General features: G+C 38.0%; 3 protein-coding genes across 4 annotated transcripts; 1 reads left to right on the top strand and 2 right to left on the bottom strand.

Moving 5' to 3' along the window:
- Positions 1-5,793: 5,793 nt before the first annotated feature.
- LOC126801566 (protein-tyrosine-phosphatase MKP1) lies at positions 5,794-9,674 on the bottom strand. 2 transcript variants are annotated; one of them, XM_050528956.1, is made up of 3 exons: positions 9,539-9,674; positions 6,597-9,270; positions 5,794-5,950 (listed from the first exon to the last, which is right to left on the bottom strand). In XM_050528956.1, exons 2-3 carry the CDS (start codon positions 9,087-9,089, stop codon positions 5,894-5,896), a joined length of 2,550 nt encoding a protein of 849 aa, XP_050384913.1. In that variant the 5' UTR covers positions 9,090-9,270; positions 9,539-9,674; the 3' UTR covers positions 5,794-5,893. The 2 variants fall into 2 exon arrangements, with proteins under 2 accessions (XP_050384913.1, XP_050384914.1); XM_050528957.1 differs by having other exon boundaries at positions 6,597-9,107; positions 9,539-9,603.
- Positions 9,675-11,488: 1,814 nt separating this feature from the next.
- LOC126801620 (beta-hexosaminidase 1) lies at positions 11,489-16,952 on the bottom strand. Its single transcript, XM_050529036.1, has 15 exons — positions 16,474-16,952; positions 16,293-16,376; positions 15,756-15,791; positions 15,523-15,634; positions 15,365-15,435; positions 15,112-15,242; positions 14,645-14,661; positions 14,460-14,508; positions 13,709-13,809; positions 13,297-13,356; positions 13,173-13,206; positions 12,533-12,631; positions 12,222-12,281; positions 11,880-12,130; positions 11,489-11,760 (listed from the first exon to the last, which is right to left on the bottom strand). The coding sequence occupies exons 1-15, from the start codon at positions 16,798-16,800 to the stop codon at positions 11,585-11,587; spliced, it is 1,608 nt and encodes a 535-aa protein (XP_050384993.1). The 5' UTR covers positions 16,801-16,952; the 3' UTR covers positions 11,489-11,584.
- Positions 16,953-21,787: 4,835 nt separating this feature from the next.
- Positions 21,788-25,302, top strand: LOC126801519 (metal tolerance protein 11). Its single transcript, XM_050528897.1, has 6 exons — positions 21,788-22,046; positions 22,515-22,624; positions 22,718-22,963; positions 23,925-24,005; positions 24,106-24,339; positions 24,747-25,302. The coding sequence occupies exons 1-6, from the start codon at positions 21,884-21,886 to the stop codon at positions 25,092-25,094; spliced, it is 1,182 nt and encodes a 393-aa protein (XP_050384854.1). The 5' UTR covers positions 21,788-21,883; the 3' UTR covers positions 25,095-25,302.
- The last annotated feature ends 824 nt before the right edge of the window (positions 25,303-26,126 follow it).

Genomic DNA, 26,126 nt, shown 5'->3' with positions numbered 1-26,126 from the left:
ACTCTCATCCCCGGAAAGACAGGTCAAAGCTCAAATGCTTCAGTTTATGACGTTATGAGAGAAAAAATTAGCCTTCAATTCCATTATAGACACTCATTTGTTGGATATGATGAGGCTAGTACATCCGAATCAAGAGCCTCAACCTTTCACGAAGAAGCATTTAAAGATGAAAATTCTTAAAAAAACCTCTAAAAATGCTTAAAACATAGGGATTAAAATAGCTTTATGCACAAGCAGAATCTTGTGGATCCATAGAAGGATTAGAAGAAATCATGAAGAGAATCTCCCAAATCCAACTAAAGAAGAGGAATATTTTTCCTTATTAAGAAGCACAAAAAAATGAGCCTGATGAAGAATCATCCATGAATCTAGAACAAGGAGATAATGGACATGCACCAGTAATCCAAAATATTGCGAACTATCCAACAAGGATTATTCGAGAAAATAAGACTAAACTTCCAAAAGGACAAGCTCACACAGGAAGGATTGAAGAACGAAACTCGCAAAAGTTCATCCCTATAGAGCCAAAATGGGGACAATCAGTATCTCAAAGAGGTGTATACTTAGATCTTGATAGAGTCGGAGATAAGAGAAAAGTTATTGACAATTGGGTAGCCAGCTTAAAACTGATTCAAGCTCTCGTGGTATCCAAGTATTCATATGAAGATGCTCATGAATACTATGAGTTAACCTTGACAGGAATTGTCTAGAAATGGTATAATTCCTATAAACAAAGCTCAATGTGGCCAGACTAGGCAAATAGACTTGCTCAAACCAATAGTCCCTTAGACTTTGCTATGCCAATTTATGTTTAGTTTTGTGGAGACATAACAGAGCACAATGAGCAAGCGAAAGAAAGAGCTACAACAAATATTCAGAAACTAGTATTTGTAACATGAGATTTTTCGAAGAATACACAAATGAATTCCAGAACTATTACTGCACAATTGGAGACATAGAAAATGATGATCTCATCAAAACATATTACAGAAAGCTTCCATAACCATGGAATGATGCAGTAGCTCAATCAGTTGAAGAAAATCCCCTTCCTCAGTTTAGGTTGGAGGGATAGCAGAAAGAGTCAGAGATCTCCTGAGAAAGCATTGCACATATAACCTAAAGTAAAAAAATGTTAAGAAACAACTAAGAGGAATTGAGAATATGTGTCCTAAAATTATTAATATTCCAACTCAGTGAGATTGCCATATCTCCAAGGACAAAACGCATTAAAGCAGGTTTTCAAGCAGTTTTTCCAGCAAAGGACGTGGACGAAAGTTTGCTTCTAAAAAGTATAGATTCAAGAAGAAATCTTCCAAACCAAAATATTATGAAGAAAAGAAAGAGAAATCATTGAATTGTGGATGCGTACATATACAGAAGATGACCTACAATCAAGGATTCCTACTCCTATAATTATGCTACATTCTAGGATCAGAATACTACAATTAAGTAATACATAAGGCAAACTGATATGTACAGAATAATACAACTTAATGGAAAAGACATTTACTAATTTACTTCTTAACACTCCCCCAATCCCATGTCCAACACTCTCAGCTTGCAAATCATACGAGTAAAAAGTTCCTTCCCGAGAGATTTAGTCAAAACGTCCGCCAATTGATGTGCTGAACTCACAAACCTTGTAGTGACAGATCTATTTTTTCTCTAATATAATGATAGCCCATTTCTATATGGCTAGTCTGCTCATGGAAAACAGGGTTCACTGCAATATGCAGTGCAGCTTTATTGTCACAGTAAAGTAAGGCAAATTCTAGATGCATTAATCCCAAATCTTTGAGCAAATACCGCAGCTAAGTCAACTCACAACATGCTCCAGTCATAGCACAATATTCTTCTTCGGCTAAGGAAAGTGACATTATTTGACGCTTTGATCTCCAGGAAATCAGTGAAGGACCAAGGAAAACACAATAACCAGTTGTAGACCTTCTAGTAATTAGGCATCCTGCCCAATTTGAATCACAATAAGCTCTCAACTTGAAATCATTGTTTGAGGAAAAGAACATGCCTTTACCAGGTGCATTCTTGAGATAACGCACAACTTTGAGTGCTGCTTCCATGTGAAGTTTTTTGGGCTGATGCATGAACCTGCTTAATACATGGACATAATATGTAATGTCTGGCCTGGAAACAGTAAGGTATATCAACCTTCCAACCAATCTTCTATAACGATCGGGATCCTTAAGCAAGTCATTTTTGTCATATAGTTATAATCCCTGCTCCATAGGAGTATCAACAGGGGCAGCACCAAAAAGCAATGCATACCAAGACAATATTTTAGGTTGCCCAAATATTTAAGACGAAAGTTGTTATGTAGGAATTTCTTAAGTGCATCAATGCTCACATGATTATTTCCGGTAATCATCAACATATATCAGAATAGCTCTCCAAGAACCTGAATTGGTTCATCAACCCGAACATGTTGACCAACCAGGAGTTGAGCCTCATCTTCGTCGATCTACCAGGCCACATGTGCCTTCTATCTGCCTCCGCGATTACGTATGTTCCCATGTCCAATCTTCAATCACAAATTCATCACCTTCTTTGTCTTTGGGTTCTGTGAAAGGTACACGTTATCCCTTATGTAATTACTTATCATATTATCGATATACTCCACTGCATCGATCTTGTGTTGCCAGATTACACAGGTTCATGAGCCTGATTGGCTGTGATAGGAGGAGAAGGAGAGGCTACGATGGGATCAGATGAACTAGACGAAGATCAAATTTGAGGTTCTGGGTTTGTGGCTACATAATCCATTGATGAATTAGGGTTGGAGGTTCTTGATGTGTTAGAAAGCGAACTAAGTGGTTGATTGGAAGTATTGGGTACTTGAGTTTCTCTGTTGGAAGAGGAGTTGGCATTCTGTGAGTTAGAAACGTACCTATGTGTTGGTGAATCATATTGGGTACTTGGAGTGTAAGGCAGACTTGGCTCTACTTAGCTTCTCTAGAAGCAAGTTTATGAGTGATGTTTGTAGTGAGGATGCCAAACAACTAAATATACGAAGGTGGTGATAAGGAGGTGGTTTGGAATAGAGACGCTCGAAAGGTGTCTGGAAAGAAAGAAGTGGGGTAGGTAAACGATTGATCGCATGAGCGGCATGCAATACAGTCTCTCCAAAATTTTGTAGGAAGATTAGCTTGAATTTTAAGTGCACGAGCAGTTTGGAGAATGTGACAATGTTTGCACTCTACTGCCCCATTTTGTTGAGGTGTATAAACACAAGAATGTTGAAAAACAACCTCATTGTCTTTGAAATAAGTTCGGAGAGAAAGGAATTCATACCCGTTATCACTACAAAAACCTTTAATTTTGGATGAGAATTGAGTGGACGCGAACACAATTTTTTTTTTTTTTACTAAAGATTGAGTTTCATCCTTATGTTGCATTAAGAAAACCCAAGTGAATCGAGAATAATCATCTACTAGAGTGAGAAAATAATGAGCACCAGAAATTGTACGATCCTTGTAAGGACCCAAGATGTCAACATGAACAAGATTAAAAATACTAATAGACGAGATCGAACTAGAACCAAAGGGAAGACGTTGTTGTTTTGCCAATGGGAAAACATCACATACATGATTATCAAAATTAAGAGACGTGTTCAAAGAGTGTTTGGCTATATACTCTAGGGGCCGCGATGCAACATGACCGAGACGACGATGCCATAAACTGGCAGAAGACACAGTGAGATGACAAGTAGATTGGATAGGTGGTGAGTGGCTTGGTTTTGACTTACATTTATTTGTTGCCAGGGCCATTAAATAGTAAAGACCCCAGCATTGCTTTCCCAAACCAATTACCTCCCTCGAAACTAGATCCTACAAAATACACCAATAAGGGTAGAAGGTTACTGAGCAAGTCAATCCTCTTGTGAGCCGACTAATAGACATTAAATTAACTTTAAACTTTAGAATACAAAGCACATCACGAAGACTGAAATGAGAATTCAATGGTATTGATCCCATAGACAATATCGACATTTGCTCTCCATTTAGCAACAAGACAGAAATTATTGAACCATTTTTATTACAAGTCAAATTCTGTGATAATGAAACTATATGGTCAGTTGCACTGTCAAGGATCCATTGTTGTGATGATATTGGGGATAAACCAAGCAGATTCTTGGTCTTTGGTCAAGGGACCTGAAGGTTTTTTGAAAAGTTGTTGGTCATATTGATCAAGACGAGACGGCTACACGAGAGGTAAAATGCAGCAAGAAGAAGATGATAGAGTCAGGATCTTAGTCCTTCTTTGATACTATGTTAAACAACGATAAGCGTGGTCCGTGGACCAACTGTACCGATACTGTCATAACTTAACCACCTCACAGGTGTTGGGTTTTAATAAAAAAATGCCTTGGTACAATTAGGTATTACTACTCACTTATAAACTCTATTTTATTTGTCACTTCTTAGATGTGAAATCTCTCATCTCCAACACGTCTCCTCACGTACAACCTAATTTTTAGATCTGCACGTGACAGATTAACATCACACACACTAGGACGAAATAAACTAAGGTCAAGTAACCAACGACAGTTGGTAACAATCCAATTGGAAACTCTTCGATGACATGATAATGGAACCCAACTCGGGCCCATGACACTTAGTGTCAAGTAACCAACGACACTTGGTGACAATCCAATTGGAAACCTTTCGATGACATGATAATGGAACCCAACTCGGGCCCATGCCAAAATGACCCAACTCAGACCAACGACATATTAGAGGCGCGACTGGAGAGAAACTCGCTCTGATACCATAAAAGAAAAGAAAAGAAGTTTTGGCTGAATGCATTTCATTGAATTGTGGATGCATACATATACAGAAGATCACCTACAATCAAGGATTCCTACTCCTACAATTATGCTACATTTTAGGATCAGAATACTACAATTAAGTAATACATAAGGCAAATTGATATGTACATAATAATACAACTTAATGGAAATGACATTTACTGATTTACTTCCTAACAGTAAACAGGTTGACAGCATTTGATGGTTTGAGTTGATCATTACCGTTGACGGTCAACAACTCAAGGAGGCTATCAAGTCCATCAACCGATTCATTATATCTCAGCAGGGTTTCCTTGTTAACACTGGGTTCCATGTACTTGTGACCTAGGTTTTCGATGCTTTGATAGACATGGGTTAAACTTCCAACCATCACATCCTGAGAAAGTAGCCCGGCGCCATCCTGGGATCGAACCTTAGCCATCTTCCCATCCTTGATAAGGAGCTTAGTTACAGTTGCGAGAAGCAAATAGAGAAGTGAGAAAAGGAAATCCACGAAGTCTTTGCCAGCTTCAGCAAATAGAACTTTCTGCTCCTTTTTGTCTATTAGGAGCTTCAAGGTAAGCTTTTGGGGTGCCATTGTTGTTAAAGGAGCGGAAAGAGGCCGGAAAGGACTAGCACGACCAGGGTTTAGAGATGAAGTAAGCTTCACGTAAGAGTAGTTAAAGCGAAAAGATCTCTGAAAAATTATTATATGTACCCGATACATAGTGTACATACCCCTCTAATATTATTGCTGCATTTTTTTTATTAGTTACTTATATTTAAATAAATTTTTTCACCGCGTGCATATTTACCACATTATAAAATAATATGATCGGGACAATTCAGTTTAGTCACATTACCTAAACGCCAATAAGAACATAGCAATTTTCCTTGCTCAACAGAATCAAATTATCACAAGAGAAACTGGTTGCAACCGACTTTGAGATAATGATAACGTGGGAGAGAAGTAGACATTGTAGTATCACTAGTATGGAAAGTTCAATGTAAATTGCTTGGCCAGAAGAGGCAGTCAGGATTTGATCCTCATATGATTGAATGTACAAGAAAATTATGATTTTTGCATTGGCGCTACAACGGACTCAATAACGCAAAAAATTCCACCGGTTCTTCATTTTCTTTAACAATCTGTTTCAGATACAATATCAAGTATATATGATTAGAAACCATGCAAGATTGCACAAGCAAAACTTAAAGCATAAGCATTCTGATCCTAGCAAATTTCACAATGCATGAAATACAAAAAAATTCATATGCAAAAGAATAATCATATTAAACGAGAAAGGACTTGTACCATCAAATCCAGACAAAAAAACACATTAGCATGAAAAAAGGGACAGAATCAAGGGGAAAATGTTCAAAAATGCAAGGGAGCCATATGCTTAACTTAGTTTTCAAGATAAAAGAACGGAACCAGATTTTCCAGTGCAATGAAGTTTCATGCTCAGATTCAGTTACTCCATGTCATAAATACTTTTGAGCTAAACCGAGCCGAGTTTTGTAACAAAATGATTATGTGGAGGCCTATAAACTTCAACAATAGAACAATTACTAAAGCCAAATGATAGCCCCAATAGGCAATGAGAATCTTAATATGTCTTTAGTAACTTAACAATCAAAAGCTGAAAGCCTTCGTAAACCTCTAGCCAGTTGACAAAGCCTTCATAGTGAAACCCAGATCAACTGAACTCGATGGTGCAGGGGTGCAAGCTTAAAAAATGATTATAACACCGATCAAATGGTATAAGTAAAAATTCAATTGTGGAGTCCATACCTTAATGATTGTGTCCTTTGGCAGACCTGTCTGGATGAGAACATCAGAACCAACTTGGTGCCAGTCAATGTCTTCTTTATCACTTCTGGTTTTGTCACTTTCTAATTGAATCTGATTATTACCATTGTCAAAGAACCTTCCTACCCATAGATACAAAATCATGCCTTCACTTTTACTTGAGTCTCTATTTGGTGAGAAAATAGCAAACACAGCTTTAGAATCTAGTTCACTCACACCAAATGTTGCCATCTTCTCTAAACTGGGCCAGCAGCATACAAAAGGTTGCATTGAATTAGATCGCACAGTACAACTTGCCCCCATCTTATTTGAGGCAGAGGATTCTGCAGCTTCTCCAGGAAGGGAATTTCTCCAAGGTTCAGGACTGTGTTTGATAAGAGAATCTTCCCTTTGGCATGAGTCGATACTATCTGCCTTACCCAGCACTATGTTGCATTGTGGTGTTGAACCATCCCAGCCACTTTCAACACCAACCATCGACTCTAAGACATTGCCAACATTGTTCTTGCCATGTACAGAACTAGCACTATCTGTTATTCCAACACCATCTTCTTCACTAGGAATAGATTTTGAGGAAGTATTCAAACTCATCATAGGTAACTTGAGAGATTTTGACAAGCTGCCTCTACGCTCGGCGAGTGAGGATGACAACTTTTTAGAAGGTATTGGGGTTGACCGAGAACTTGCCTGTGAACTTAAATTGGAAACAACTTTTTCTGGACTGTTAGACATGGGTCGATTAGAAGATCTACAGGAGTGGAGAGACAAGTCAGAGCAATTTGTCAATGTTGATGAGACCGGAAGGGAACGGGATCCCGCACATGGAGAATCCAGAGAGGATTCGGAAAAGTACTTTGAACTAGTGCTTGAATCAGAAGAGATGGAATCTGGTGACAGATATGGTGGTGAGAAAGAAGATGATGATGAGGATGAAGAGTGTGCTGATGAAGGTGATATAGAACTTTTAGCGGACTGAAGAAACATCATGGAATCTGAATAGACCCTGGTGAGAGATAACCGGGGTGCTGAGACAAACTCCTTCATGTTTCCTGAGGCAAACTTACGCCTGAGTGCACTCCAGCTGCTCTCTCTAGCAGGAAGATGAGTTTCATGTTCATTTTCTGAGGATGCAAATGGAGGTACAAAACCTCCCATAATAGCTTTCTGGAAAATTTCGAAATCAATATTATATGAGTCTGACTTCCTTTCACCCGGGCGAATCTTATCTTTTGACTCCCCAACCTCTACACCATTGACAGATTTCTCCATCAAGGGTAAAAGGCTTGAGAAAGCATCCCAAAAGTAAGCAGGCTCTTCCCCTTCCTTGATTACTGTTATTGGGCCTTGCACTCTCTCATACCGAACAATCTGACAAACAGCCCCTCTTGCATCCCTTTCCATGATAAGCTCACAATTCCTACCAATCCAAAGATAGATTGCAGATGGTATATGAACAATAAAAGCACCTCTAGAATCCAGAGCAGAAGGTGAGGGACTATTCAGCATTTTGGGCACGAGATGCAATGGATCATATGGTGAATGTGGAGCGATTCTGTATATCCTCAATAGTGAACTTGGGCTAAGCGGGAAAGCATTAACTCTTTTCTGACACTGTAATAACTGACAAGCAAAGCCCATATTTGGATCGGCAATACCTCTAGCAGCTTTCACATACTGAAATGCATCATCAAAACTTTGTCCTTCCCTCCACATAAGATAAGCAATCACCAACGATGTGGACCGAGACACCCCTTGACAACAATGAACAAAAACCCTTCCACCTTGTTCTCTAACATCTTCAAAGTAATCAAAAACATCATATAGAATACTAGTAATATCCTCCGTAGGACTATCCTGCAGCCATAAAGTTCTATACACAAAATCAGCCTTGAAATACTCGGGACAAACAAAACCCACGCAGTTCAGAACATGGGTTATCCCATTCTGCTTAAGAATGTCTCTGTCCTTCGCAACAGCATCCCCACCAAGATAAATGTGTTGAGCCACTTTCGAACACTCCTTATCAAAGAAAGCAATCTTATCTCTCCTCACAAGCCCACCATTCTTAGCCGGGTTGTTCTGAATGGTTGACAAATCAAGTTTCAACCTCTCCCCACCTCCTCTCCCACTCGGAGTAGGAGGCTGCGGCCACTCACCAATATCATCCGAGCCTGCCTTGGGCCACTCATCCAAACTCCGCCTAGCAATAGGCAACTGCAACGGTGGCAAACCAGACCTCGCCTTGCTACTCTGCTGAGATCGCGGCGTCAGTGGAACAGGAAACCTTCGGTGACTCTGCCCGTTACTGTTCCCTGCAGCCGCATTTGGATCCAACAGGTCCTTCTCCTCACCCTCAGGGTTGTGCGCAGCGGTCCTGGAAGCAGACCACGAAGCCGATCGCCAGAACATTTTCCGGGAGCTGGAAAGCGGGACAGGAGCCCGAGAAGTAGCCGCAACATCCTCACTATCCACCATTCCCAGCTGAAATTCTCACTGCAAACACCCAGCTACCTTTCAAAACTAAAATCCCCCCTACTTCATTTCCATTTCTCACTATTCTATGCTCCAATCAAAGCCAACACAGTTAAACTTTCAATCACCAAGAATGTGAGAAATTCTAAACACCCTTATCAGATCAAGCATCAGCTACATCACACTGACACCAAAAAACACAAACTGAAATAAAAATCCAAACTTTAAAGCAACATAAAGCTCTTAAATTTACAGTAAGACCAAATCAACAAAGCACTCAAATTATTCCCCAATGATAAAAAAAAAAATGAAAGCTACCCATCTACAGCTCTAGCATAAAGTTTCGATCTTTAATCACAAATTGAATAATAAACGATGCAATTTCAGTCCTGGGGTTCTGTAGCGTGATGCGAAACTCAGAAATAGAAAGAGAGATTAGATTTGTGACTTACAGATTGGTACAGCAGAAACCCTTAAGTGTGCCAAACGCGGAAGCAGAGCTGGGAATGAGAAGTATTTGGGGGGTTTTAGAGAGAGAGAGAGAGAGAGAGAGGAAGAAGACGAAGCGAAGCAGAGGAGGGAAGGAGGAAGAGGAACAAGAAGAAGAGAGTAAGCCACTGGCTTTCAATTGCTTCCTTTTTTTTATTTGACTGTTTCAGAGAGTGTAATGGATCCCTCGGGTCAACCCAGACCTGGATCCGGAAACCCGGACTCGGATCATTTTTCTTGCTTTTAACCTAATTTTTTACTTAAACCGATTTAAATTATTTTTGGTAAGATATGTGTTTTTTTTCTCTTTGACCGTTTTATCAAAGGAAATAAAATTTGGAATCAAGAGTGATCAGTGATTTTCTGGTCTTCCTTTTTGATTTGTTTTGGTTTTATTTTTATTTTTCTTTTGTTTTGGTTGTATTTGGATGGTGAAGATTTACATTCTAAATTCGGTTGTTAATTTGACCAAACAATATTGCTAGTTTCAGTCAATAGTCAAGACCCAAAATTAGTAGATTTGAAATTTTGACTGGTATAGGAGTTCAGTTTCATAGTTAGAGACTGAGCATGAATTTTGACTGAATTTTCAGAAAACAACTTTGGTAGGTAATATAATTAATTTGGATGTAGAAAGAGAAAGTTCGTGATTGTTAAAAAAACTGCTGCTGAAAATTGAAAATATTGTTATAGAATGATAAAGTTGTTGATAAACCACAAATGTGGTCTAGAAAGACCAGTTTCGTTTATACGGTCAGTAGCTGACTATGATTCATGTTCAACCACCATTAGATGTAAATTTAAGTGTGAGAATAATATTTTTAAAATTGAGTTATTTTGTTTTCAACTTTTGGATTTACATCCAATAATAGTTGATCATGAATTATATGATCATGTATTGACCGTGTGAACGAGATTGCTAGACAGACATGTACGTTATGTATTGAAAATGACCATTAACAAAATTAATAAATGCTATCTTAATAGGCTTAAATTAGGGAGAAATGATGATTGTTTGTTTGGTTCACAATTTAAGAAGAAAGCGACACTGTCAAGCCAAAGTCTCCAGCTTTTGAAAATTTGGAGGAACTAGACAAACAAGTTTTTGAACTCAAGAGAGCACAAGTTGTTGCCCCCAAGCAAGTGTACCTTGGATTGGCCGTGGACTTTGGCATTCTTGCCTAACAAATTGTCAATTTTTAGTCATGAATATGTGAACTAAAAGTCACTGTCTTTGTGGAAATTCAAAGAAAATGGAGGGTTTTAGTCTCTATGGTAGCATCTTTCATCGATCTTTTCTTGATTACATGACAAGTTAAGCATAGAGACTTGTATATTATAAGCTTGCTCAAACAATTGTCCCGTATGAATGAATGTACATGACGTCATGAACTGCTGGAAATGCATTTGATCAGATTTCTTTAAGGATAGTCTCTTGAGTCCATCGCAATTTTGATGCATGTGTGCTCCGCTAAGAAGTTCTAATCGTGGACTGATTCAATGAAAGAGAAGAAACTTGTCATATAAGAAATTGAAGTTTACGGTTTGGACTTTGGAGACCAGATATTAACCTGAAACTCATGAAAACTGAATCTTTACCACTAGAACTACAATCCAACATGATCATATTCCGTTAGATGGGTTCCATGTGGAATTTTCAATCCAAATATATGATGACAGATGAAAAAACATACATTTTGATTGAACAAGATAGCGTCAAAGATCTACCAGCATGTGAGGGGATTTTTTATTTCATATATTGGTCACAAAAATTTATTTTTATTTTTTTTGGTTAGAATATATTGGTCAAATTTACTGAGCAGAAATTGACATCATGCCATCTCCCTTTTGCCTAGAACAAGATAAATGCTGAATTCCTGGAATGCTTGTATTTATTGGAAGCTAATAACAGCTATCATGAAAAGGCACATATATTTAATCAAGACAGATGAATGTTGCATTTCTGAATACGAAATTACATTATATGAACTTATGACAAAATGGAAGAATTACTGAACATAACATGAGCCAGCACCAGTTGGAGCACTTCGAGCGTAGAAGTTTTCAACTGGAGCGGCTTGAACTCCACGCCTATTCAAGAGGCATCTGAAATAATGTAGCCTAGGTAGCGCAGTTCCATTACTACTTTTTCCAGTAGTTGACCGCTTCGTGCTCCACAGGCGCTCTATTAATAAAACAAGTGACATTCAGACTCAAGCTTAACAGCAGCAAGAAATAATAGTTATAATTAATTTGTATCCCCAATCTCATTTGAGGTCACATTCTAAAACTTAAACATTATACCTGCAGCTGCTGCAGCTCGAGGCCATATTGTTTGTTGAACATTGGATGGATCAGCAGTCTCACCCCACATGCATACTTCTCCTCCAAGGACAAGCTTTTGCTTGGAAGATTCATGTATACCTTCAAGTGGATCAGCATTATATGTTTCATCCCAAGGCACATCTAGATGGTCGAGATACCAAACACCTTGATTGCTGAAAATGCACCTGAAACCTTTCTCAACAGCCTTTGGACAAACGCCTCCCCCCAACCTATGCAAAATCCGGAAGATGAGACGGTGCTTAAAAAAAACTCTATCTTCACTTGATACAATTAAAAGTCTACAGAGAAGAAGAAACTCACCAGTTATGCACTACAGTCTTTGGATTAAGCTTTGTTGGGAAGGTGTTGAAGGTTTCTTCCCTGAGGTAAGAAACTTAAGTCTGTCACATGAACTTTTACAGTATTGAGAAACAATCGGCAACAGAAACAAAACTTTGACCAGTTAATCCCTATATTTAGAAACTGCAAGAAACTGCTGTTTCATAACTTTAACCCTGTCAAGATCGTAGAGGAAACGAAGAAACTGAAATCTGCAAACTTGCCATGCAGATCAATGCAAAGGGAAAAGGCCAATGATGACAACAAACTTCTTGAAATAATCTTAGACATACCAGTTGACGGGTGTCCAGTTTTTGGAAATTGCTATTTCTTGTGCTTTGAGAACAAAATATTGGTAGGCATCTTTGGCAGTCATGTTCTGTTGATCAAGCCTACATAAAGGGGTTTAAGAAAAACGCACATCAAACATAAATCATCCTTTCCTGCACGATATATTTATGATACATGAAACACCCCAACAAAATATTTCTTCCACCGGCTCAGGCCTTCAGACTTATTACAAGTTTGAAACGGAAGTCCTAAATGGTATGATATCTGACTTCAGTGGTCTGGTCATACTGCTTTCACTAAATTTCCCATTAAGAAATATAATACAACTACATAAATCGAGTGGAGTGATCCAATCATAGCTTAGTTCCTACCTCAATCCTTGAAATCTTAGACCTGATTATCACGTAAAATTAGTCACATAAATATGATGAATAAAAAAAGCCCATGTTTCATTTGCTTTGGGAAAGTTATCCAGAAGATGGGCATCAGGTCAAGAGTTTAAGATGTGTCAAATACTAAAATACTACATTTACAGGCTGGCATAACTTAGATGCTTCGTGTTTCTTTTGCAAGATTGATTGACATTGTAATTGATAACATAGCATTTGAAAGATGAAAAATATAACCAACTTAAGTGAATACCATTTATTTACATGTGTAGTAGTTTCCCAGCAAGCTGTAAAATATTGGACCAGCATAAGATATTGTTGTCAATTAAATAACTGCAAAATTATAGCTTGAAATAATAACTAAAATTCAAACTGACATGTATTAACTTCATCACCACCCAAGTGGAATAGCTCGAAGGGGAAAATCTTTCTCAAATCTGCATAATAAGAGTAAAAATGCCACAACTGATTAAATTCTCCAGAAACTAATAACAGAGGTCTAAAATAATCTTAGGCAGATATGACATTCATGATTTGCAGACAATCCTACTCCACCATATATGCATCAATCCATGGGATTTAGTCAATATGCTCCTGATAAAGTCCCTAACCATAATCATGTGCAAATGCTGAATACATATCTTCTTCTTTTTTGGTCTAAAGTGAGAAAGAGAGGAAGTTCTTGACATCCTACATGACAACTAATCTACTATAAGCACACAATAAATAAATAAAGCAACTTAAAAACATCTTTGTCCAAGAAAAACAAAATGTTTCCACAAGCTTTACCTGTCAGAATGCCAGAAAGTACATCAAAAGTAAATTTCTTTGAGACATCAAGAGGCTGTGTACAGGAAGGGGAAGGCCAGAGATCAGGATATCCAGTGCCCCTGTGAGGATTAAAAACAGGTTTGCATTTCATGACTCAGCAGCTTTCATAAATTGATCCAAACCAAATAACCAATCATTCGCTACAATGATATGAAAAATCAGGTAAATTCTGGTACTTTTTGTTGTTCTAATTTTTAAGATTCCTGCAAGTGCATGATGCACAGAAACAAAATGCTGAAAGAGAATAGAAAATATAATAAAATGACAAACAATATCGTTCACTTTGAGCTGGTGGTGAATTGAGAAAAGAATTTTTTTTTCACATATATAAAAATAATTAGATAGTGGTCTTCGTAAGCACACAGTGCACACTGACTGTCTCTTACTTTATTTTCTATTTCCTCTTATATAAAACCACTGTAAGTTTTGGAAGTGGAAAGTTAACCAAGATTACAATATAGTATGCGAGAACAAAGGCAGTACTTTGAATATTAAAGAAATAAGATGTACAGTCAAATACTAAGAAACCAGAGAGCAGTAAAGCTTTATCAGTTCAAATATCAATCCTGCCTCAGAGAAATTAGCTAGTAGCCTATTATAGACAAAATGTTGAAAGTTGGGACTTTTTATTCATAGTAAAACTTTCTGAGCAACAATAAATGTCCAATTCATTTTCTTACAACAACAACTGATATTAAGGAGGCCTTACCAAGATTGTGCATGACCAGGGACATCAACTTCTGCCATAACATTGATGCCTGTTACAAAAAAAATATGTGAATGGATCAAGCAATATATACACAATCTTGTGAAGGTGACAAAAGAGAAACCAATGAAAAAGTAAAGGGTAGAAGTTATTTTCTGGCCCAAAAAAGGAGTCAAGATTACACACACCTCTAGTTTTTGCAAAGCTTCATGTTAACACGCCGATATGTGGACAGAGACACAGTATTAGTGTATGTAAGAGTAAGGGAGCATAAAGTTCACATCAGATACAAAGATGTTCAGATATTTTGAATCTAGATCACCATTATTCTAGAAGGCTGTGACAAAAATCAAGTAGTTAAAATTACTTTACCATCTTTTTCCCCTTATAAGCAGTAATTTATAGTGGTTGCCAATCTACTAAGATGAGAACTGTTATCAGTATCCTTTTCACTTTTACATAAGTTCAGATTCATTATTCACTGTACGATTATGCATCTAAGTATCGCATTACATTGTACTATTTGAAAGATAAATATAAATAATTTAAATTAATCTTCAGCTCTTCAAATCAGTTATTAGAAAGTACCCAAACAAGTTCTGGGCAACTAAAGTTCTTAAGCTAAGGAGGGTTGAACAATAAACAGAAATCTTACTTGACAACCTCATATGCATCTTCAATGGTGTATCTCTCCCACTGTGAATATGCACCTTTCCACAGTTTTGGAAATGAAGGTACTTCTAGAGGAAATGACTCTTTATCAATGATGTGCCAATGAAGAACATTCTACTTAATTGAATCACATATCAGTATTACATAAATAAGAGGAGAAACACAAAAAACAGTAATAAAAGGAAAGAGACACATCCAAATCATGGTATAGAAACCAAGCTGGGTGAAAGTCTTACAAATTTTGCGTATGCCATCGATTCAATTACTTGCTTAATTACGTCAATTGGTAAGTAGTGCCTTGATGTATCTGCAGAAGTCCCCCAATTAGATGGCCACTAAGATAAATGAACTTCACAGAAAATTCAATTATTTCATATAGAACTTTGTAGCTTACCAAGCATGAGTCCTCGATATGCAAACCTTGGTTTGTCTCGTATGTTCCAGGGTGCCTTATGTACTTGCATGGATTTAGTTTCATAGTCATAAGTACACAATTGGCTGAACGTCTAGCACATGGTAGAAGCGAAGAATCAACGTGGATTCACAATGCATAACAATGTAAATGAGAGGTATGGTAGCACAAATCCACAAGCCTATCATGCAATGCAATGTAATAGTCAGACATACCTCTAACCCCCGCAGTGCACCATACACTGTGTTTGCCTGAAACCCAAAAGCAGACACAAATCAACATCACGGCATAATTGTAACACACTGTTATGAAACTAGTCTAGATGCAAGTCCAGATTAACTAAACATGATATAAAATTAAACTGTACTAGGCAGAACCACAGGTAGTAATTCAGAAATGCAGGATACAATGGAGCCCTTTGCTCTTATATATTATTTCAATTAAACAGACATAAAGTTGCGAACTTGATTCACATTGTTGGTTCAAAACTTCAAATTACTTACAGCTTAAGCCTTTACGACTACAAAGTTAACCCTTTGATCTTCGCATCTGCCTCTAAAATTTTCAACAAACACCAAAGAACTCAAAACTAAAACACTCCCAGACAATATTTTTCATCAAAAATGAAAGAAAAGTTGCTAGCTTGATGTACATTGTTGGTTCATTCTACAGAAATCTCAAATCTTTAATACAACAAACCAAATCTATCCCTTCAATCTTCAAATAGACAAGAAATTACCACTTTGACTGACCTCAATAGTGGCCTCCCCAACAATAGCTTTCCCATCTTTCCTCAACACAAACAGAGTATAGCTCTCATCAACACCGAGATTAAGCTGGAAAAGAAACCAAAAACCAATATCAATATCAATATCAAAATTCCAAATCATCTGCACAAATCAATCTTAATTGACACTGAAAAACCAAACTCACCTCTTCGCTCTCCGACTGCACAACAACTCTGACTTTACTAATATCATAGCTTCCCTTCCTGGCCTTCATCTTCTCAATCCCAGTTACCCCATTACTGTTCTTAAATATAATCGCCCTGTACCGATCAAACGCTGCCCTCAGAATGCCGGAGTTCCCCCCATTCCCGCCGACGACGAGCGACAGCGCCGGGTCAACGGAGAGCGTCTCGTTGCCGGAGGTGAACTCGGCCGGCAACGGCCATAAATACGTGATGGGACCTTTGACTTTGGCCTGAGAAAAACAGAGCGTGTTGGAGAGAACGAACAGGAACAAGAAAAGGGTCTTCATGGTCGTTTGGTGTTTCTGGATAGTGAGGTTTGGATTAAGAAGACGGGTTAGAGTAGGTGGAACATTTGAAAAGGATGATGAAGATAAATAGAAGATGATGATGGCTAGAGACAAACACAGTGGTGTGGTAAGTGATCGTGATGCATGTTTAATAATGGAAAAGGAAGGGTTGTGTTTGGTTACTGATGAAAATGCATGGGGTAGTGAGAAATGGAGAGAAATCCCCGGGAGTAAATTTGTAGCCGGATTTGGAAATCTGATGTTTTTCACTTGATGCTGTTTTTATGGCGAACAAGGCAAAGCTGATGGTTTCTACGTTACGGTTGGAATGGTCTTGTACGAACCGCCAAGACATGGGACAAATGTCGGAGTTAATCTAATGTTTGATGGAAAAAATGGTACATTGGTACTTAGCTTCTATCTTGTACGTGGAATCTTGTTTTGTTCTTGTGTGGTGTGTAGAGATTTTTTAATTTGTGTTGGTTGAAATGGGAATCTGTCTTTCTTGCGTGGTTGTTGAGGGTGGAAACGAAGGAAGTCCGGCGATCTGATAGGGTGTTCTCCGGTGGAATTTTTCCGTTTGGTAGTTTGATGGAGTAGGTGATCGTTGCTACATTGCCCGTTGAGACTGAAATTATCAAAGTATCATGTATATGTAAACATTACGACAACTCAAATACTCAAGGCATGAGCATTTTATTCAACGGGTGCCATAGATACGTTACATCAAACATTAATCGAGGTAATTTCATCAGAAGACTAAGATTAAGAGTAGTATCCCATCATGTGGACGCAAATTTGGTCAAATAGAGTGAGCTACATAGTTAGATTACTACAATTGTTTTACCTTACACTATAATTATTAGATTGGATCACCAGCATCTCTTGTATATAAACTTGTAGTTTAATTCGTTAAGTATCAATGGCCCGCCAAAAATTAGTGTTCTGATCTTCTTATGCATCATAAGAGAAATTATAACTTCATAAAAAGTATTAGGAGCTACCGAGTTGAAAACCTTTTAAAATTTATTGTGACGTAAGAGAAACATGAACATTATCATAAATTGAACACAAAGGGAAATTAAGTTAAAAGAATTTGTCAATTATTCGTCAAGCTTGGACCACTATTATGTCTCTTGTCTCTTAGAGTGTTAAATAGTGAGCGTGGTCCGTGGACCAATTGTATCGATGTTGTCCTAATTTAACAACTTCACAGATGTTGAGTTTTAATCACAAAAAACTTATATACAATTCAGTATTATCCATCCACTTATAAGTTCTATTTTATTTGTCATTTTTCATATGTGATATCTCTCATCTCCAACACACCTTTTTCACGTGCAACCTAATTTTTAGGTCTAGACGTGAAACAGATTAACCCACACTGTGAGACATAACAAACTCAAGACCGGCCTCCAACAGACACTTCGTGACAATCAAAATCGAAAACCTTCTGATGTTAACACAATGAAACCTAACTTGGGCCCATGACAAGTGACACCCAAACTTGAGTCCACGACAAATTGGATGCGCAATTAGAGAGTAACACACTCTAATACCATGTTAAACAACGACAAGCGTGACATGTGGATAAACTGTACCGATACTGTCATAACTCAGTTACTTCACAAATGTTGAGTTTTAATCATAAACAAATATCAATACAATTGAGTATTACCCACTCACTTATAAAAATTATTTTATATATCACTTTTCACATGCTTTAACATACAATGTTAAACAACGACAAGCGTGGCATGTGGATAAACTGTACCGATACTGCCATAACTCAGTCACTTCACAAATGTTGAGTTTTAATCATAAATAAATATCAATACAATTGAGTATTACTCACTCACTTATAAAATTTATTTTATATATCACTTTTCACATGCTTTAACATATAGCTTTGTGCACATGATGAGGAAGTGTCACCCGAGTTTGAAGTAATTCTTCTTCATTTCCTTGAAGACAAAATAGACAAAGATTCTTCCGATATTAGACCCCAGTCTAACAATTAATCATTGCTTAACCGAAATTATTCCAGCCCTATGTCTGGTCCCATGAGCTAAACATTAACCAAGGCCGGAACCATAGATGGTACCATTTCCTGAAGATTGACAAAGACAAAGAAGCCAATGACTCCACTCTACTACTACCAATGATGCCACACGCTCACCCCTAGCTTCCCACAGGCACACCACATGTCCTCACACTCCAGCCCAACTCATGTCCCATGTTATTTCCCCCGACCAACTATGAAAACCTACCTATGTAGATACGTTCAAGTACGTATACCGTTTTGCAAATCGATTTTGATCAATTGTTATGTAAAATTTCAGAATAATGAATATGTTTTCAGTTCGTCACCTCGACACATGTGTGACATAAGATGAACATTATATGCAAAGTGATGTGGTGAATGTGCAGCACATGTAGTCATCCAAATAAAATGTGGACCACATGTATTTTAATGAGTTTCATGTGCGTATTACAGGAGAGATGATGCAATTCTATGATTCCATACATCTCGATGCAATTAGTTGTATTTCTAGCTATTAGTTATATTTCTAGATACTTATGAGTCACACCGGAGTCAGAAATGAATGCCACTTCTTGTGCATTCAAAAGTTTTCTTTGTCACTCTATAGTCAAACAAGGGAAGAGATAGGATTATAATTTTCGGTGGGCTAGCAAAAAAAATTTCAATGAACGTTCACTATATATATAAATATTTGATTAAATCATTTATTAAGATAACTATATATGTCATAAAATCACGTAGCTAATTGAATAATAAACAAAATCATACGTCCAAGACATAATAACATACCTAGTTAAATTGCACCATTCGCTCTTGAATAGAAGCAAATTATGTAATTATTGAGTTTGTAACACATTATGCTCTAAACCTCAACAAGACAACAATTCACAAACGTATAGACCCATATGACTAAGGCTGGGACCGGTACGGGACGGTCCGGTATTGTGCTCATATCGATATCATACCGATTTTATATTTCGGTATCGATTCGGCACTGTCATTTTCAACCTCAATACTGAACTGAACCGATATTGTTCGGTTTCGATACGGTTCGGTACTTTTTAAGTACCAAACTGGCAAATTCCACAAGACCTACATATGCATCATCACTACACTAACTAGGTTAAATTATGAACAAAATTCACATAAAAGATACAATTAACACACTTCACATTTTCACAAAGCTGAAAAGATACAAACTGAGAGCAATTCCTACAGGTGCATATACTTCTGCACAAATTGAGAGTTTTACACTATACAAATTCATACTTCTGCACAAAGAAAGTAAACACAACACTCAAACTCTTTCGATTTGAAACGAACACAAAGTCAAACCATAACCCAAAGAAAGTAAAACTCAAAATCCAAACTGCATATATGATTCATACTTTCATAGTTTCAGTTAAAAATTCAAGATTTAATTAAAGCTTACATTTAGTTTTCCCATCGACATTCCGAGAGACTGCGATTGAGACTTGATAATGAAAGTGAATGGCGAAGTCAGTGATTGAGAGTGAAAAGCGAAGACGCACAATGAAAGAATGAAGTCGCGAAGTGAATGGAGGCGATGAGTTTTCGATGAAATGAGTTAGAGTATATTGGCTTTTGTGAACCCAAACCCCCCCCAAATGAGTTTTTATGGTTTCGGTACGGTTCGGTATATTCGGTATCGGATCTAATAGAACCGACCAGTACCGATTATATACTTTCGGTATCGGTATCGGTTCGGTATTAGAAATTTGTACCGATTCATCCTGTCCCGTTGAGATTTGGTACGGGACGAATGATTTCGGTACCAACTCCCAACCCTACATATGATCATATATAATCCCAATTTAACTATAGTGCGATGAGAATCATGATATCTTATTGAATTCAAATCATTTGACTTAGGGCATTAATCAATTAGCATGGGGAATTATATCACAATCCCATGAGTATACCTTAATGGTTTAATACCCAAGAATATGGACTCGTACCTGGTCACTAGAGATAGAAAAACAGCCACTTTAGAGAGGCAACGAGTAAAGAAAAAAGAAGAGGAAAGGTTAATCTAATTTTTTTTATAAAAAGCAAACCGTATAATTAACTGAATGACTTAATAAGAGAAATAGTTTATATTGATAAAAATATAAATGACCTAAGTTCAAAAACATATAAGTTAAGTATTTTAAATTGGGGTGAGTTAATTTTTAAAACTGAATAATTTATACTAAAATTAAGTTACAAAGTCAAGTTTTTTGCGAATTTGGCCCGTGTGTAGCTACGTTCTTGTAGTCAAATAAGATCCGAAAAATACTGAATTAGATACTTTAAAGTATGTGAAATAAGGTTAGTGTTTGAAACAAGTCCAACTTATTATGTTTAGACTTTCTTTAGAACTCGGAAAACATGGGTATCCAAAAAACACAATTCCGGATAATTTTCAAACTATTTTCGAACAAGAGTAAACTGTCAGTCGGAAAAACTCCTGATCACAAAGAATGAGTCATTTTTTTATTTTATTTTTAGAATGAGCGTGAGTCACATTTAAGTCATTCACTGACGTGTAAAACTGTCCATACACACGAGCCCACTCAGGCCCACGAATCCCCACATAACCATGATCCTCATTCTCTAATCCACCACGCCACAGCCCACCAACATGTTTTTATAAAAACAAAAAAAAACCCTACCAAGTTTGACTGCTCACTCCCTCTCAGCCACCTGATCAAAATCAAACGGCTGAAAGTCAAAGCACCTTCAAAACTCACCCACACTGGATAACCCAAACCCAGAATCCAACCCCAAAACGCGGCCCCACCATATTCATTTCCCGCACGAATCCGTGGCCCTGATCCCGTCACGCCATCATGTCCGCCCACGTGGCGAAACATCGCGCTCAAGTTTCGGGGTTTATTACACTCCACTTTCCCTGGTTTTCAAATCTCCGACTATGCAGACCACACCAGCATCGTCCCTCACATAATTTCTGCATTCCCAAAAAGCCCTCGGATTCTCTCCCTATTTCCAACAACCCACCCCGCCCCCTCGCCGGAAATGGCGTCGCCGGTGGCCTCCGAGCACGAGGAGGCGCAGTCGCTGCTGCGAGATTCCGGCAATGTCGACGGCTCGTGGAGGCTGAATTTCGAGAGCTTCCAGGTGTCCTCGGAGCACAAGGAGAAGCCGCCGCGGGGCTTCCAGGACTGTCTTGGGGTTAAAGGTAATTTCGCCATATATCCTCATGGCTAAAGTAGCCTAGTGTTTTATATTCTGTTCTTTGATCTTTGGCTGTTATGATTTGATATGGCAAATATTCTATTCCGTGTTTTGGTCGGAAGAATTTTGCTTCTTTTGTGCTTGTGAAATATGTCAAAATTTGATTTGTGCGGTGTGGAATGTTTTTTTTTTGCTCTGTGATTCTACTGGTTGGTTTGTGCTTTGAATTTGCTTTATAAAGAAGCACTTGTCAAAGCTTTAAAGTAGAGGTGGATTGGAGATGCTTAGTGCTAGTGTGCTGGAGTTGAATAGCTTAGAAGACTTGAAGTTCATGCTTTGTGAAGGGTTGATAGAGCAAAGGGGGATTAGTCGCGACGAGTTCGGGTGTTTTTGCTGTCGATATAGAGCTGCAATCAGCTGAGAAAGAGGTTTTACAAGTTTAATTTTTAATTGTTCTGCTTAATGGATTCAGGCCCGGAGGATAACGTGGCGGAGTACTATCAACAGCAGGTGGAAATGCTCGAGGGATTTAACGAGATGGATGCGTTAGCGGAGCGGGGTTTTATTCCTGGGATGTCAAAGGTTTGATGTTTATCTGTATTGTGTGTGTCTACCTATGAACGAAGGTATAGTCGGTGTAAATTTTAACTGATACATGGAAGCATTTGATTGCAGGAAGAGCGGGACAATTTGGCTAAAAGTGAGACCTTTGCCATCCGGATATCAAATGTTGCGAACATGGCTCTTTTTGCAGCTAAAGTTTATGCATCTTACAGAAGTGGTTCATTGGCCATTATTGCGTCCACACTGGACTCATTGCTTGATCTTTTGTCTGGCTTCATCCTGTGGTTTACTGCGTTCTCCATGCAAACCCCGAACCCTTATCAGTATCCTATTGGCAAGAGACGTATGCAGCCGCTGGTAAGTATCTGTACTGTTGTTCTTCATGGCAATAGATTCATAGTTTTGCATTACATCTGACGTTAATGCATACAACTCGAATTCACTTCAACATCTTTTAGTTTCTATAGATTCAAGTTATGTTGCACACACAAACCTTTGTTTCGTGCCAATCTTTATAGATATAGTGAAAGTATGTTACTCATATGATACCATAGGTGCAATCAGTAGTCAAACATGCAGCGCTGCTAGTCTTAGTTTGCATCGTGGATAGTATGCGGCTGTCTAATACTCTAATCTCATCCTTATCTGTTAATATGCTAAAAGGAGCATTCTCATATCTCTTCTGTTGATGATGGGAACTGATGTCTATTTCCTCTGTGGACTTCCCAAGTTGATGATAATTTGTAACTATGAGGAAACTTATAATTATTTCTTCTTGACTTTATTCTAAGTTGCTTCCTGTTGAGCGATGTTCAGTACTGGTTTCAATGTATGTGCATATGTTATATGCAAACTGTACATGGAATGACATATGCGTTCTGCCTGACCATGGTTATAGTTATTTCCCATATGGATCTCATATAAGTCTATCTTGATCCATTTACTATCTTCAACCTTTTTCTTTGCATTTTCTTTCTCCTCGTCTGCATGGTAAAGGAGTGATCTGTTCATTTTACCTGGCTTGCAAGAGGTGCCATTTGGTATTTGTTTGGATTGATTCAGTCATGTGTCTAGAGGATTATACATATAAGTTCGTCTGGGTATTTTCCAAATGAACCTGCTTATGGCTTCACTAGGTTTGATGCCAAGCAAGCCCGTCATTTAGCTTTAAACTGCGCAGACATGGAAGAGGATCAAGAATTATATTGTTTGAATCATTTCAAAGAATGTCTTCTCATTTTCTGTTTCTTTTCTGATTTATGGTATATGTATTTATGATTCTTCACGTCTGATACCCAAAATATAAACCAAATTGCAGGGAATCCTGGTTTTTGCTTCAGTCATGGCAACTCTGGGACTGCAGATCATCTTAGAGTCTATGAGGACCCTGATATCTGATGTAAGTGATTGTGACCTGAATTGCCTGATATCTAAAATAGTTGGCCTTAATTACCATTCAGCTTCTTCTTCTTGCTTTGCGAATTTGTATGTCTTACCAGGAGGATGAGTTCAGCTTGACCAAAGATCAAGAGCGATGGGTTGTGGGGATTATGCTTGGCGTCACTTTGGTGAAATTGCTTCTGATGCTTTATTGCCGCACTTTCACCAATGAAATTGTCAAAGCGTATGCCCAGGATCATTTCTTTGATGTTATCACCAACATCATTGGTCTGGTTGCTGTGCTCCTTGCTAATTACTTTGATGATTGGATGGACCCTGTTGGAGCTATTATTGTAAGTGGTTTCCCTCTCAATCCTGGCTTTCACTCTTTGTTCACCCACATTATATAGTTTACCAGAATGAGAACTCATATGCATAGTAAGGGCGGACTATTGCATGTGATGAAAAGGGGATGATATGAGAGACTACTATAGTACAATTAGATAGGTTGTACCCTGGTAGTGAATCGTATGCTATGCATAGATGTTTAGTGCTAGGATATCAGACATTATAGAGCTGGTCGATTTATATTTGATCAACTGAGGTTAATCGTGGCTACGACATACTCTGAATGCTCAACTGATCTTGCTGATCTTGAGTTCCCTATATGGGGGTTCATGATCCTGATCAAGTGATTGAATCCTATCTGACTAATAAACTGGCCGTTCATGATTGCATCTAACTCTTGGATTTTCTGCAGCTGGCCCTGTATACTATTCGCACCTGGTCAATGACTGTCTTGGAAAATGTGAATTCCCTAGTTGGAAAATCAGCTGCTCCAGAATATTTACAAAAACTGACATACCTTTGCTGGAACCACCACAAGGCAATACGCCATATCGACACAGTCCGTGCATACACCTTTGGCTCACACTACTTTGTCGAGGTTGACATTGTCCTCCCAGCAGCCATGCCCTTACAAGAAGCTCATGACATAGGCGAAGCATTGCAGGAGAAGCTCGAGCTCCTGCCTGAAATCGAGCGTGCCTTTGTTCATCTGGATTATGAGTTCAGTCACAAACCCGAGCATGCACAATCGCACTCTTAGAAACAAGGAATGTCAGATCCCTCAGTGCATCAACTTGAATGTTAAAAGATGATGGTGAATGGGAAGGCAATATGAAAACTGGAAATGTGTAGATATTTGTTGTCAAGAATGTAGCACGCAACTCTGGTACACTGGGTATGAATGCTGGTCCATGCATCATGTAGCCAGACATAATACTTCATTAATTTAAATGAATACCACATCTTTTTATATAGTCCCGGCCTCTCATTCTAATGTTTCTTTTATGTTTTTTATCACATAGCAAGAGTTGGTACAAAAGCATCTCTTCTTCTGTCTTCTATGCAAAGATGCAATGATACGATATAATACACTATTAACTTAATGATGCTTAACCACTAACATGTTAATTACAGGATGGTGGAGAAGTCTTAGATGAGTTGAAGTATTTTATTGAAGGAAGAGAGCTTGTAACTGGATCTTTTAACCAATGCAGCTCGCAAATATTCGAGTACTCAGAAGTAGAATCAGTCAATATGAACAATATAGTAAAGGAATACTTATGCTGTTATGCAGGACTGCAGCTTATGCAAAGTGATTAGGATTAAACGGATGTGTGAGCCTAAATTCAGTGCTAAAAGATCTTCCTAAATAAGCAAATCATGCTTGTGTTGAAATTTAGGCCGAGTGTATGAGTTCTACTTTGCTGAGTTTTACGACTTTGCAAGACTGGTTAACTGGATAAGGAGTGGAAAACAAGGGACGACGAAAACAGAGACCAAATCTCCATTAGAGATATAGATTTGTGGAAAATTCTGCTTAAAAATGTAAAATGTCAAAGCTAGAAATTCCGCGGTATATAAAAACTCTTGACTTGCAATACTCTATACATGCACTATACTCTGCTTTAGATGGGGAGTTGAGATCGTTGATCTGATGCTTGAACTACGTACTTTGATTAGTCCATTCTTCATCTACTCGTTCATATGGTTATAAATAGGAACTATGCATGACCAAATTCAAGAACCATATTACAAATTCATCATCTGCTTATAGTTGTCTTCCTTTCTTTGT

This window comes from Argentina anserina, chromosome 7, assembly GCF_933775445.1.
Source record: "Argentina anserina chromosome 7, drPotAnse1.1, whole genome shotgun sequence".
Taxonomy (NCBI): Eukaryota; Viridiplantae; Streptophyta; class Magnoliopsida; order Rosales; family Rosaceae; genus Argentina; species Argentina anserina.
The sequence above is the reverse complement of the archived record's forward strand: the minus strand, read 5'-3'. Positions and strand labels throughout refer to the sequence as shown.